At 39.6% G+C, this 15,685-nt stretch overlaps 1 protein-coding gene and 1 long non-coding RNA gene across 2 annotated transcripts in view; both read left to right on the top strand.

Moving 5' to 3' along the window:
• TRAPPC3L (trafficking protein particle complex subunit 3L) overlaps window positions 1-3,558 on the top strand; it is a 41,689-nt gene extending 38,131 nt beyond the window's left edge. Inside the window, exon 5 of the mRNA XM_058735057.1 lies at window positions 2,558-3,558. Within this exon, the coding sequence (XP_058591040.1) occupies window positions 2,558-2,677 (120 nt within the window). The 3' untranslated portion in view covers window positions 2,678-3,558. The remainder of the gene's footprint in view (window positions 1-2,557) is intronic.
• Window positions 3,559-8,749: 5,191 nt separating this feature from the next.
• Window positions 8,750-15,685, top strand: part of LOC131514743 (uncharacterized) — a 37,592-nt gene continuing 30,656 nt past the window's right edge. Inside the window, exon 1 of the long non-coding RNA XR_009263252.1 lies at window positions 8,750-9,117. This is a non-coding gene — a long non-coding RNA (uncharacterized LOC131514743). The remainder of the gene's footprint in view (window positions 9,118-15,685) is intronic.

Below are 15,685 nucleotides of genomic sequence, written 5' to 3'. Positions count from 1 at the left end.
TTAAGGTTCTGAGCAACCTGTAAGATGGTTGTACTGTTAACCAAGAGAGCAAAACAAGGAGGGGTACACTGGGGGTTGGGAAAGATAAAGTGAGGAGTTCAGCTTGGAAGATTCTAGAATTGAGGTGTCTAACATACAAACAAGTGATGATATTCAATAAGCAGTTGTTTTACATGTCTGGAAGCCACAGATGTGGGCTGGAGAGTCATTGGAACTGTCAAAAGATGCCTAGGAAGTGTGTAGAGTAAGAAGGAAAAGAAGTCACAGGTGGAACCGTAGGAAGCAATAAAACATAATGAATAAGTTGAAGAGAGAATACAAAGACTGCAAAGGATACCAAGAAGGAATAAACAGAAGTGGGAAAATACAGGGAAAGAATGGAGTCAGAAACAAAGGAGGAGAGTATTTCAAGAGGTTCCTCGAAAAATTAAAAATAGAACTATCCTACAACCCAAAAAATTGCACTACTAGGAATTTATCCAAAGGATACAAAAATGCTGATTTGAAGGGGCATGCACACCCCAATGTTTATAGCAGAACAATCAACAATAGCCAAAGTATGGAAAGAGCCTAAATGTCCATCGAATATGTACATATACATATGTATATATGTATTATATATATATAATGGAATACTACTCAGTGATGAGAAAGCATGAAATCTTGCCATTTGCAACAATGTGGATGGAACTAGAGTGTATTATGCTAAGTGGATAAGTCAGTCAGAGAAAGAGAAATATCATATGATTTCACTTGTATGTGGAATTTGAGAAACTCAACAGTTAACATAGGGGAAGGGAAGGAAAAATAAGATAAAAACAGAGAGAGAGCGCGCAATACAGAGAACAAACTGAGGTTTGCTGGGGGGTGTGAGGGGTTAAATGGTGACAGGCATTAATGAGGGCACTTTTCAGGATGAGCACTGGGTGTCATGCGTAAGAGATTAATCACTGGGTTCTATTCCTGAAGCCAAGACTACACTGTATGTTAACTAACATGGATATAAATTTAAAAAAAGAAGAAGAAGAGGGAGTGATTCCCAAGATCAAGGACAGCAGAGATGCTAAGTAAAACAAGACCTGAAAAATATTCACAACATGTAGGAAGGAAAAGGTCAGGAAGGACCTTAGTGGGATGAGAACCTGAAGGAAGAAGACAATCTGTCAAAAACTCTTGATCAAGGGCAACTTAGAAAGAGGTAACAGTCCACAAAGTCTAGTTTTTCCAGAAGCTGAGCTTTTAAAAGTGGTGAGACCAGAGAGTAGCCAAAGATTAGACATGATAATGAGGCATGCATATAATTTTCAATTATCTGTCATAATTAGAGGAAGGATATAATAACAGGTAATCCAAAAGAGTAAAACAATAGCCATAATGTATTATTCACACAGACCTTCCATGCTCTGTCCTACCAATTTTTTAGGCTTGCCCTATAATCAAGAAATCAAGAAAGAGGAAGGGAGATGTTCTGGGAGCTTACAGACAAAGGGAGGAACCATAAAACAAAGGCAAAAATAAGATAAATAATTCTCCAGTTTTCACAGACAACATTTGATTCTATATGCTATTTGACAAATAGCTATCAGGCCTCATGTGGCCTCAGGTATCCAAATAGCTTCAACATAGCCTCCTTGCTCATTTTAACTGACTTTCTGACAAATTTTGACAAAGACAAAAAAGATCTTATTGGGGGAAAATGAGGGTGAACATAGCTTCTATATTAAGATCTTATTGGGGGAAAATGAGGGTGAACATAGCTTCTATATTTCAATTGCCTACTAGACCCAGGCTTTTTCACTTATTATTTGTTTTACCAAGTACTTTTGCTTTTATCTTATTTATCACAAGGACTTAAAATAGCTGAACAGATACTCTGTCAAGGATAGTCGGTCAGCAATATGATGCTCTTATGTGAATACATTTTAATGAATAGACAAGTAAGCCCTGTGGGATCACTTCAATGTATGGAAAGTGGGAAATTCTTTATGGTAGAAAAGAAGGGCTGGATATCAAATATTCATGTCTGTAATTTCAATCTTTAATTTTATATTTATAATTTATTTAGTTGATACTTTTTCAAAGCTCTCAAAGTCGTGATTGCTACATGTTGTTAGCACAAGTGATGCTATTTGGCTGATGACAGAATGATTGATAGCAAGTTCGTTGGAAAGAAATCATTTAAGAATCCATTTATCCTTGGAAGTTCTGCTTGACAAGGCACATTGGGTCAAGGCTATAGATGAGCTCTGCACTGTGAACAAAAGTGGGCCCATGTCCCTTGACTTGCCCCGGAATCCCCCAGGTTGGGCGTGGCCTGGACCACCCTTCTCTCTGCAGGCTCACACCACAGAGCTGACCCACAGCCAGATCATCTCTGGAGGACACACAGTAAAGGGCCCTTCATCCATGGAGCAAACTCTTTTTTTTATCATTCCATAAGTAAAGTGAGCCCCTTATTGGTTATAGAAAGCTGAAAACAAAATTTAGAGAGTTTTTTTAAATTTTTTAAACCTAAATGATGCGTGCCTGTTTTGTTTTGTTTTTTTCTCTTTCCTAGGTTCATTTGGCTGCTGATGTTACATTCTTGCAAGACACACTGAAAGGCGACCGTGTGACAGAAATAGGAATAACATTTCTGAAAAAGCTAGATGAGAAAAAATACAGACGGAAAAAATGAAGAATTGCATGCAAAACGCCACAGGGTGGCCATTTGAGGAGTTAATATTATCTAAACATATATAGCCATAGAAATTTTGAATTGTTTAATAATAGCATGGGATTTAAAAGGCTTCTATATCCACCAGAAATTTGAAGTGCAGGGCACTAGGAGTTAAAGCTGTTTTCTTTCTTTGTTTATAAATCACACATTTTTAATCTTATGTCCATAAGATTACATCTACAAATAACTCTTCGTAAGATGGGATACATGAATTTCACATATCATATAGTTTGTCCTAACAGAGTCTATTGATTTCATTTACTTATGGCAATGAAAAAAAATCACAACCAGCTACTCAGTTAGTATATTTACCCATTCTCATTGGAAAAATAGATGAAATAATACAATATAGAGTTCACTATATAGAGATAATTTCTAGATACTGTATAGAAACAGTGCCATTTATAATACCTTTCCATCTTTTTGAGAAACTATGAATACGATTTCTCTCATATATTGGCTTCGTTAATCACTTTAGCCTCCCAAAGTTGCTCTCTCCTGATTTATAAATACCAAGGCAAGCTGTTTATTTGGATGTTAATTTTAAAATATTTTTAAATAGCATTTAATTTTAATTAATTTAATTTTTATATAGTATTAACCACATTTCTTCCTTTTCTCATGAAATATTGCTGATGGTCAAGCCAGAAAATCTCTAAAATGAGAGGTCAATAATGTTTTTTTCAAAGTACTTTCTTACCCCAAAGCTTATTAAGTGAGAAATTTTGCTGTCATTTTTATCCCCTAAACACCTTACAAAGCATATTTTGTGCCCAGAACATATTTAAAATTCAAAATGTACTGGATTAAATACACAATAATCGTTACCAGACCATCAGCATACAGGTAGCCTATATGGCAGTCCGGGATCTAGTGGGATCTTCAGAGAACTGAAATTACAAGTAAGCTATAATTAGTATGGGCCCATCCGTTAAAACTGGTGTAAGTGATATGAGAGAGGTAGACTTCAGTTGGACTCGGGAGCCTGAAGACACTATCCCTCCAGTCTGAAGACACTAGTCTCTTTCTAGTGGATTCAGGTGATCCTAATTAGTGGCTGATCTTGGGAAAGGCACATAGTCTCTCAGGCACACTCTCTCTCATCTATAAAATGGCATGGTTGGACATGATAAATATCTTAAATTATATAAATGAGTTTGAATGGCATCAAGAACCACTCTAGGGCCCCTGAGTGGCTCAGTCGGTTAAGCATCTGACTCTAGATTTCGGCTCAGGTCTCACGGTGTGTTTGAGCTGACGGCATGGGGCCTGCTTGGGATTCTGTCTCCCTCTTTCTCTGCCACTGTCCCCCTCGCTCTCTATCTCTCTCTCTCAAAATAAATTAAAAAAATAACAATAAGCTTAAAGAAAAATATTTTTAAAAGAACCACTGAAATTCCACATTTTTGGACTTTAGAAGACGATGAGGAATTTCTTTGTTCCCTGCCTACCCAGCTGTCTCTTCAAAAGGACATTGAAGTGGGTATTAGGATCAAATAGAGTCCCTGGGGCAGCTGTAGCGACCATGGAGTTCCACGGACGACCAGGAATAGAATCTGGAAGAAGATTACCTGACATCAGAAGGGATATCACAGTGCCACGTATTTTAAACTGATGCCTCCAGAAGAATGTTTGCAATCCATTCCAAAGCTTCTTTTGGGCATGTTTCCATCTTCTGTTCAGTTTCCTCTTTCTCCTTTATAGTACACTCACCTCTCCAGGAACCCAAAGTACCCATGTCTAAGGGCCTCTCTCTTCAATCAGCACTGAAGTACACTTCCATGCTCTGCAGTATTCTCTTGTCTACACTTTCCTCTCCTTTCTCTCCCAGCCCAGCCATCCAAACTCCCTGGGGCCGCTGTCTTCATTACCCACCCACCTGAAGACAGCTGATTCGGATACTCTGATGCTGAGTGTTAGAACGGGTGATGGTTTCAGGATGAGTTTTGTTCTCCGTTCTTTGTTTTCCCTTACCTTAGAGAGGGAGACCAGCCTTTTGGATTGAATTTATGGTATAAATAGTGACCTATATCACCAAGAGAAAAGACTGTTCAGTAGTCCCCTCCACCTTATCCCCAGGGGATATGTTCCAAGACCCCAAATGGATGCCTGAAGCCACTGATAGTACTGAGCCCTATATATATACATATCTGTGATAAAGTTTAATATATAAATTAGGCACAGTAAGATATTTATAACAATAATGATAAAACAATGATAGCAATGTACTATAATAAAAGTTGTGTAAATGTGGGCGTTCTCTTTCTCAAAATATCTTAGTGTGCTGTACTCACCCTTCCTCCTGTGATGCCGTGAGATGATAACATGCCTATGTGATGAGATGCAGGCATTGTGACCTGGTGTTAGGCTACTGTGGGTCTCTGACCAGAACTCAAAAGAGGTATCATCTGCTTCCGGACTGAGGTTGACTGATGAAAGCAAAACCACAGGTGGGGAGAGACCACTGTATTCAGTAAGAACTCCATCCTGAAGAATGGGAGAATCTAAAAAATGCTGTTCATGAGAATTAGAGCCACATAGATACATTTTCGAATAGCCACATTCAAAAAGTGAAAAGGAGAAGGGAACACTAATTTTAATAATATACTTTTTTTAGACTAATTATCCAAAATATTATTTCAACAGTCAATATAAAAAGTATTGACGGGGCGCCTGGGTGGCTCAGTCGGTTAAGCGGCCGACTTCGGCTCAGGTCATGATCTTGCGGTCCGTGGGTTCGAGCCCCACGTCGGGCTCTGTGCTGACCACTCAGAGCCTGGAGCCTGTTTCAGATTCTGTGTCTCCCTCTCTCTCTGACCCTCCCCCATTCATGCTCTGTCTTTCTCTGTCTCAAAAATAAATAAAACATTAAAAAAAATTAAAAAAAATTATTGAGACCACTTACATCCTTTTAAAAAGTGTGTTTGAACTCTATATTTTACACTTTTAGCACATCTCAATTCAATGGTAAATTTTCAAAGCTTACAGTGAAATGTAGTCCTACCAAAACAGTAAAATTGTGTTTAATAGCTTCAATTTTTTTTAATTTAAATGAACTAAAATTAAATTTAATTTAAAAATTCATTTCCTCAGTCACACTAGTCACATTTTAAGTGTTCAGTAGCCATATGTGGCTAGTGGCTACTCTAATATACAGCACAAGTCTACAATTCCCAGTCACAGACCTGTAGGGTCTCCTTGACCTTCGACACAAAGTATTAATGGGGAGGATCCAAGTTCGTAGAGAGGGAGAAAGGAGACAGAAAGAAAAAGGTCTTTCTCAGAGACCATCAGACATCAATGAAATGCTTAGTGGTGATCCATAAAAACAGAGAGGCTTTCTAGGTAAAGATTTCACACTAAGGAAAAGGTGCACACCATCCTCTGAGTTCCAAGTGTATTTTCACCCCCTTTGTGTGAAGTTGTCTTTCTTTCTTTTTCTGTCTTTCTTTCTTCCGAAAGAGAGAGAACGCAAGTGAGAGAGCATCAGAGAGAGAAGCCGAGGAGGGGCAGAGACAGAGAGAGACAGAAAAAGAGAAGGAGAGAGAGAGAAAAGCAGGGCTCACCCAAAGTGGGGCACAAGCTCACCTGATGTGGGACCCAAACTCACAAACCATGAGATCGTGACCTGAGCCAAAGTCGGATGCTTAACACCTGAGCCACCCAGGTGCCCCTGAAGTTGAGTCTTTCTAATAAAGGCCTTGTGGAAGTTGCACGGTGTAACTAAAGAGGTATAGAATTTTTTATTTCATAAAGGCCTTCACTCTGTACTCCAGACCCTGATCAGTGCAGAGGGAAGCCAAAAAGGAAGAAAGGTTGGGGGCAGAAAGATAGTTTATTGCTATTCAAATGACATCACCAGATTGCTGCCTGAGCTGTTTACCGGGGAGACCTGCTGTGGTTGCCTGTTCACTTATTTAAAGTTGCCAGGAATCAGAAATACTTCCCTCAGCAGCCTGCACAGTTGTTTATTGTTTTCTCAAATCTCTTAGGTTCATCCGTTAGTTATTAGAAGCCTGGATCTCTTCAGCAGTTGGAATGGACTGTTAAGAATAAGTGGAAAGTTCCCTCTTCTTCGTTTATGAAGGATCAAAGTAGAAATATGGGAAAACAGATGCATGAAGTGAGAGAATGTCATTAAAACTTTCGTAACCAAAGAGGCCACTTTAATCAAGATCTGCTAAATGTTAAGTAACAAGTAAATGCCGGAAGAGATCGTATTATTCATTGTTAAGGGTCTGTCAGTTGGGACTGTAGACTGAGTGGTGCTCATATTCCACTGTCTCATCCACCAGCTAGGGAGGCTAATTAATTTCTCCTCAGTAACACTGAAGTCCATGATGAAGGCAGTAGCCTCCCAGCCCTAGAAACCTGGTATGACAAACATTTCCTTCTTTAAAAAGGGAGGCAAACTTTGTTTATTCTGCTTGGTTGCATATTAAAAAAAAAAAAAGTCTGTCCAGTTGCTATATTTCTTCATTCTGGTAAACCTTCCAGAACTTTAGCTGGACATGACCAGTGGTTAATCAACAGTGGCTATGGCAAAACAGTCAACAGACAGAAGGAAAGGGGTTGCAGCAGTATAACGTGCCAGTCTATAATCGAGGCGACACCCAGTACTGATTTTATCAGCTATAGTCACCCTAAAATTGAGAATAAGGCCTGGCCATAGCAATCACTAGCAAAACCTTATTTTTTAAGTGCTTCATTAAGAGAGGAGGAGGTAAACAAAACACATCAAAAGTTGGAAATCCTTCACTAAAAACAGGTAAGAAATAAATGTCCTAGGATAATTCCTTGTTCCCCCTCAAACTGAAACTCTTTCCCAATTAAATCTTTCTTTGCTTTTCTTCCTTCAGTTTCTTTTGTCTTCCGTTTTTTTTCTCTTCTAGAAGCTCTGTTGCCACGACATATGCTTCTTTCTTTTTCCTAAAGAATCTTCCAGCAACTCCTTTACTTAATCCTTTGTTCCCCTTCCATTTCCTTTACCTTCATTATGCTTCATGTAATGGGTATTTGTTAGCTGCATATATCTCCACTAATAGAATGACACTTTCCTGTTGAGGTGTCCACCATTTTATTAGGCCACCCATCCTTCAGGAAAAGTCATCTCTATCCCCTGCTCCACTGCTATCACCCTCGCACAGTGGCTCTTTCCCAGTTTAAAATCACTGCCTTGCCAGTCGGATCGAAGCCAGTCAGGACATGGCATCCCCTAGCCCACAACCATTGCTGCTGACATAGGGCAGAGGTCCAGGATGAATGGATTGAAAGAAGAAAAGTCTGTCTGTTACATGAGCTAATAAATTTACTGTATTCTTTAAGCGAGTAGTGTTATGTTCACTGCATAATTGGTATGTGAAAGGTCAGACAATTTGCATCATATTGGAGAACAGCAAAGAGAATAAACTTTATTATTACATTTTTCACACGGTTGAATGCTCAACGAAATGAAGTTGGATTTACAACACTTCTCCTCCTCACAGAAAGGAAAGGGCTGTGGGAGACAGAGAATAGAGAGAGGCTGGCATGATAGTGTGCATCCACCCAGCACACAAGTCCCAGAAAGGGGAGATCCCACAGGGAGAAGACCTTTTAAATCAGTGGTAGCTCTTTAAAAACAAACAAAACTCATACATTTCTGGTACGTCAACTATTTTTCCTGGAAACTTAAATCACTTCAGGAGTCACCTGGGGATTGCAAACTCAGAACAATCCCGATTTCCGGAGACTCTCAGTGGCCTCAATCTTTCAAGCCAGCAGACTACTTAGTGACTTTGCTGTTTCTGTGCAGTGCATGAATCACATAGAGTTTAATGGCTTAAAAGAGGAAACGCTAATTCCTTGTGGCCTGTATATATCAAACAACAGAGGCACCTGGAAATGCTACTTTCTTGGTTTGGGATTCAATTAAGATTTTTATCAGGTGCTATGCACATTAATTATATGCTGTGTCACTTAATTTTCATAACAATCTGCGAGTCATTAGGTTGATAACAAAGACAAAGTTGGACAGGAAACTACAAAGGAGTTCAATTTGCTGGCGCTTTCAGTGCATCAAAGAGGCTAGAGAGTAGTAGGAGTGGCAATGGCTCTGGAGTGTCTCCTGTCTCTCTTGGGAGGCTGAGGGACCACAAGGAGGCAGCTTAGAAAAGAAGCTAATAAGCTTTGAATATTTTGAGTTTGAGGTGCCTTTGAAGCATCCAAACAACATCCGATGTTCAGAAGAGAGGCCTGAACTGAAGACAGGCTGTGGAGTCATCAGTACACGGATAATAGTAGCAGCAGTGGATGTGGATGGCAACATCTGGGGAGAGCATGGACCTCAGGAAATATAAGGAACAAAGAATCTGTAGAAATACCACCATTCAAGAGGCCCCAGGGAACGAAGAGCACAGGTGAGACCGAACTTTCCATTCACAGACGGAGATGGAAGAAACTGGTTACGTGAAAGCTAAGAGTCTCAAGGAGAGCAGAGTGGGCAGAGACATTAGATGCCACAGAAAAGCCAAGAAAGGCCAGGAAAGGGACATTGGGTTTGATTAGGAGAATGTCTCTGCCTCAGAGCAATTTCAGGGCAAGACGGAGGCAGCAGATTTGTTGTAGTGGATTGAGGAGTCAGCAGGAGGTGAGTCACCATGTGGATTATTCCAAGATGGTTCTTGGAATTTGACTGTGAATGGAAAGAAACAAAAGATACTTGGTGTAAAGTTGGGTGGCTGTTGCTCTTTTATTTTTCTTTTTTTAAGAATGCAGGCATTTGAAGCTATAGGAGACAGGAAATGACTGAGGAAGCAAGGCTCTGAGGAGGTAGAAGGGGTTGGGATCCAGATCAAAACAGTCTGACTCTGAACTGCACAAAAACTACCCTATCCCCTGAGAAGAGAGTAACGAAAGCGAGAGGGCTCATGGTTGGGGATGGGATTGGACACGTTAGGGGAAGACCTTGACAGAGCTCATGAACTGTGGCCTCAAACTTCCCTGTGAAGCAAGATTCAGAGTGTTGGTGGAGGTGGAGGTGGAGGTGGAGGGAAGCCAGATGAGAGTACCTTCTGCTCTAAGCCATGGCCCATCCTCTCCCATTCACACCCAGAAATAGAAAATAGCCCAGCCTTCGGGTTGAATGATCATACACAAGCCAGGGGAGAAAATACAGATCACCTTGACCTCTGTGCTCTAGTGAACAATTCTCTACCCTCCCACCAACACAAGGGGGATAACATCCTGAGTGGAGGCACTTACCTGAGACTCCACCTGGATCATAAACAGGATTTCCTATGTCTCGGGAGGAAAGAGAGACATTTGGTTCCAGGCCTTTTAGAGAGCTCTATCATGCAGCCAATAGATGTGTGTCCACAAAGTTGCCTCAGCTACTCCAGCATTCGGCAACACAGAAATGACCCTTTAGGAAAGCCACAGAAAGCCCCAAAACCAGACTACCAAGACTTGTAAGGTGATTTTCCCAAAGATGTAAAAGAAATGACATTGTTTCCCTTTGGAAAAGATTTTCCAAGGGTTCGTAGAGAATCTTGTGAAAAGCTCACATAAATGGCACTGTTGGGAGGAAAAACACCCCAGGGAAAGAAGCACAAAAACTGAACCTAATAAGTAAAAGTGTCCACTGACATAATTTTTATTGCTGCAGAGACACTTAAAACCGACAGGAAGAAGAAAATCCCCCCCCTCCGTCAGCAGTTCCTGAAAACTGTAACCTGTGACTATTCTGTGGCTGCCTAAGGCATTTCAGATGGTCAGGAAAACCTCCAGGTCTAAACAATACACTTTTCAACCCCCTTTCTTTTAAGCTTTCTGAACACCTGCTGGGTTGAGTACCTCATGAGGATGTCAAATCTAAATGAATGAACGGGGGGGGGGGAGGGGGGGGGGGGGAGGGGAAGGAACTGCAAAACTAGTTACTTGAGTTTAGACAGATCAAGAGGCAATTCTTTGCCAAGAATTCAACCACTCCAGGCCCAGTAGTTGATTAAGATGGTGTTTCTGTGCATGGATTGGGCCAGCAGTCTCTTGGCAAGGATTTGTACTCTAATCTAAAGTTAAATATAGTTGAACATAGTTGAACTACAATAATATGTCTGGTGGCTCCTTCCAAGGAAAGAAGTATTTGCAGTAGATTTGGCTTGGAAGCAGGGAGAATCCATGCAACAACTCAGAAAGTTCTTTTCAGTTCTGGGATAGTGGACTTCATAGAAAAAGCTATAAAGATAAAAGTTTAGGACCAAACATGGTCTTGGAGATATCTAAAGTATCCTACTTTTTACATTCATAAGTTTACTGAGACCTGAAAGGTTGATAATGTCATGAAAAAGACCCCAGGGAAGGGCAAATTGAATACATAAATACTAGCATATGGAATTGCTTATTCTGATACAGACACAGGCATGTTCTAGTTCCCACTACCGCATCAGGGACCTTATTCTTATCACTTATCTACCTTCACCCTCCACTTGGCTCCTCCTCATAAGCCTAAAAATATATTCAAGATTCTCCCATCCTAGGAAAAACATTCTCTTAACACTGCTTCCCTTCTTCTACTGGCAAACTTTGAGAAAGCATGATGTAGCGGGAAAATGTTCTATGGCCTGAATGTTTGCCTCCCTCTAAGTTTCATATGTTAAAGACCTAATCCCCAGTGTGATGGTATTTGGAGGTGGGACCTTTGTGATGTGACTGGGGTTAGATTAGGTCTTGAGAGTAGGACCCTCGTGATGGGGTTAGTGCTCTTAGAAAAAGAGAAAGAGACCCAAGATCTCTTTCCTCCCCTTCCATGTGAGGATATAACAAGGCAGCCATCAACAAACCAAAGAGAGGGCCCTCGCCAGACACGGGATTTGCTGGCGTCTTGATCTTGAATATCCCAGCCTCCAGAACTGTGAGAAATAAATGTTTGTTGTTATTTAAGCCACCAAGTCTGTGGAATTTTGTTCCAGCAGCCCTAATTGTCTAAGAAAAAGAGCCAGTTTTGAAAGCGTATAATTCTATGTTGAAATGCTTGCCAGTGCTTACCTTAAATCTCTCGATTCTGACTCTTCTATTGTGTTTCAGCTGACTATTGATCATAAGTCTCTTTCATTCCTCTCCAGCTCCTCTTCTTTCCCCAAATTCTGATAGATGCAGGCTCTGTGGTTTGCACTTCTCTTGAGGCCGATGTTTCCCCTGTGTAGAGCAATCTGACACAGAAAATGTCACCTCTCTACCCTTTCACCAATCTGCTCCTATTGCCTACTCTACTTATATGTCCCAGAAGCATATATTTGGTGTGTTCAAAAAGCCAGCTCATTATTTCCTCTCACTCCCTGTAAAACCTCTTTTTCCTCCAACATTCCTAAATCCTAGTTAATGGTCCCATTGTTAAAACTAAAAGCCTCCTGTTAATTTCTGACTCCTCCCTCCCTTTTACTTCTCACATTGAATCTGTCACCAAATTCTTATAATCCTACATCCTAAACTCCTCTTGATCTTTCTTTTGCCCTCAGTCCAGGGCCTCATCTGTTCTCCTTAAGTTGCTTCCTGATGTGATTTTTAATTTCTATTTCACTCTCCACTCTGGAATCAAGTGATCTCTATAATATACAATACAGCCACACTGCAAACTTCTCAGTTTTCCTGTCGGCAAGATAGAGCTTCTAGTACGTACTATACTCCTTATCTATCCAGTGAAGTCCAACTCAATCTCTCCTACTTGGTGAAGACTATCCTAAGTGACCCATCTCCCCACCCCACCACTGGACCAAATGAGATGCCCACTAATTTCTGGTCTCTTTAGTACCTTTTACATGTCTCTACACTATACGCTGAGTATTTGCCTACATGTCTTTCTTCCCAACTAGCCTGTGAGTTCTTCTTTGGCAAAGGGCACATCTTTTTTACCTTTGTATTCCCAGCACCTGGCACAGTTCCTGACAATCAATACTTCTTAATATTTTTTGAGTGGCAAATATAGAGTGAATGAGTGAATGAATGAATGAATGAAATGGTAATTTATAGGTCTTATTGGCCCATTTTGGAAGATTGTTCTCCATTTTATCTTCATGTGACCTTCTGTTGCTAACGTCAAGCTTTTAGGGGAAAGTTCTCTGAAATACTGTATAAAACACAAGGAATGCATCTGTGATACAGACTCCTTTGACCCTGAGGATACCTAGGGTGCCTTGACTCATCAAGCTAAGAACTGTGGACTTTGCTTTGCTCAAGAAGGTGAGATTAGTCTGGAGACCATAACGTCACTGCACCTTTGCTCTGCCCCTTAATTTTCTGGTGTAACCAGAGTCTCCATGACAAAAGGGTAAATAAATGTTGGTTATTCTACTTGTCCTTTGGCTCCCTCCAGGGCTCATTGTCCTCAAGGCATATGCTCTAAAATTAAAAACCATACGGGCTATAATAGAATGAATGTGCACACATTATCCAAAGAGATTTTATTCACCCTCATAGGTAAATTGAAATAATCTTAAAAGAGCCACAGTAAAAGTGCTCGTTGTATTACCAAGTCGTGCTAAATAATACCTCCACCTGCTCTCTATATATCTCTTGAATCAAGTTCGCTTCCCTATACACTGCCACTGCCTTTGCTTTCATCCTTATCACCACAGCAGTGATTTTCTCATCCTGCAATCCCTGGAAACCAACCACTATTTTCTTCATTATGTGTGAGAGTAGTATTGTAGTTATTCAGGATATTATCATCTCTTGACAGATATATGGTAAAAATTTTTGGAAAAAGATGACATATTTGTGTTTTTCTTTAATTCACAAAAGCATTAATCAAATGGCAAAATATTAATTGTAGATGTCTGCACAAGCTATTCATTTGTAATAACTAAAAAATAAAAACAATCAAATGTCTACCTGTAGAGGGCTGATTGAACGAACTATTTCCACATAATGGAGTACTATACTGCCATAAAAAAGAAATGAGTAATAGCTTATTTATTGTAAGGCATGATGACTTCTAGAATATATTGTCAAGTAATAAAAAGGAAAGTAGAAAAAAGTGTACATATATATATTTTTTAATAGGCTAAATCAAAAACATTTTTTAAAAGGGTACCACTGAGAGAGAGAGAAGAGTATGAAAACAATAAGGATAAAAGCTAGATTTCTCAAAATATACCTTTTGGGGTGATTTAGTTTTGTTACCATGTAATCACTTTACATAATAATTAAACATTTGAAATTAAAAGCAGTTCTTAACAAATGAAAGCAAAATTAAATAAATGAATGTAACTACATATTGAATTAGTGGCATAGAGAGAACTAATTCAGGCGACTTTAAACACAGTAATTTGATTGTACAACCTTAAAGGATATACCTTAAGGACAAAAAGGAGCAGAAAAACAATAAAAATAAAAATCCTAAACTTCTCTCAGAAATCAAATTGTCTGTGGCAGTGTTGGTGTCGTTATTTTGAGTCTTTTGGGTACGTATTGTGGTATAAAGAAATGGAGAGGCACCTGGGTGGCTCAGTCAGTTAAGCATCCAACTCTTGATTTTGGCTCAGGTCATGACCTCACACTTCGTGAGTTCGAGCCACACATCAGCTCTGAGCTAACAGCACAGACCTGCTTAGGATTCTCTCTCTCTCCCTCTCTCTGCCCCTTCCCCACTCATGTGTGCTCTCTCTCTCTAAAAACAAAAACAAACAAACAAAAAAACTTAAAAGAAATGTAGTAACAATGTGGTTATTAGGACTTGGGGTTTTGGAAATGAGGAAAAAGAGACAAAAGGTCAGTTAGATAGAGTTAAATTTAATTTGTCAAAAGCCCTGTAGTCCAGAATTTGAATAGAAAACTATCAGTATATTTTTATTTAAAAAATCCAGGTATGATACCAAAAACACAGGCAATAAAAAATAATAAATTGTAGTACATCAAAATTAAAAACTATGTGCATCAAAGGACACAACAGGGGTACCTGGGTGGCTCAGTTGGTTAAGCGTCCGACTCTTGATTTCAGCTCAGGTCATGATCTCACAGTTCGTGAGTTCAAGCCCCAACTCAGGCTCTGTGCTAACAGTGTGGAGCCTGCCTGGGATTCTCTCTCTCCCTCTCTCTCTGCTCCCACCCCCCCCCCCAAATGTATATATAAACTTTAAAAATATATATTTAAAAAGGACACAATTAACAGAATGAAAAGGCACCCTATGGAATGGTACAAAATATTTGCAAATAATATATCTGATAAGGGGTTAACATCCAGAATATATGAAGAACTCCTACAGTTCAACACCAAAAAATAAACAACTCAATGAAAAAAGTAGGCAAATAATTTGAACCTTTTTCCATTAAGGATATACAAATGGCCACATGAAAAGATGCTCAACATCAAACCATTAGGGGAATGCAAATTAAAACTGCAATGAGATAACCACCTCACACTCATTAGGATGGCTATTACAAAACAAAAACGAAAACAAAAAAGCAAAAAACAAAACAGAAAATAACAAGTATGTTGAAGAGTCAAGAAATTAGAATCCTTGTGCACGCACTGTTAGTGGGACTATGAAACGGTGCAGCCCCATGGAAAACAATGTGGTGATTCTTCAAAAAGTTAAAAATTGAACTAAAAATATGATTTAGCAACTCCATTTCTGGGTTCACACCCAAAAGAATCAAAAGCAGGACTTCAAAAAGATATATCTGTACATCCATGTTCACAGCAGCATTATTCACAATAACCAAAAAGTAGAAACAGCCCAAGTGTTCATCAAAGGATAAATGAATAAACAAAACGTGATATATACTTATAATGGAATATTATTCAGCCTTAAAAAGGAAGGAAATTCTGACAGAAGCTACAACATGGATGAACCTTCCATGAGGTACCTAGGGTAGTCAAATGCATAGAAACAGAAAATAGAATGGCGGTTGTCAGGGGCTGGGGAAAGGGGGTTTGGGGAGTCATTGTTTAATGAGTATGGAGTTTTGGTTCTGCAAGATGCTGAAAGT

The sequence above is a fragment of the Neofelis nebulosa genome, chromosome 6 (assembly GCF_028018385.1).
Source record: "Neofelis nebulosa isolate mNeoNeb1 chromosome 6, mNeoNeb1.pri, whole genome shotgun sequence".
NCBI lineage: Eukaryota > Metazoa > Chordata > Mammalia > Carnivora > Felidae > Neofelis > Neofelis nebulosa.
This window is presented reverse-complemented; position numbering and strand designations above follow the sequence as displayed.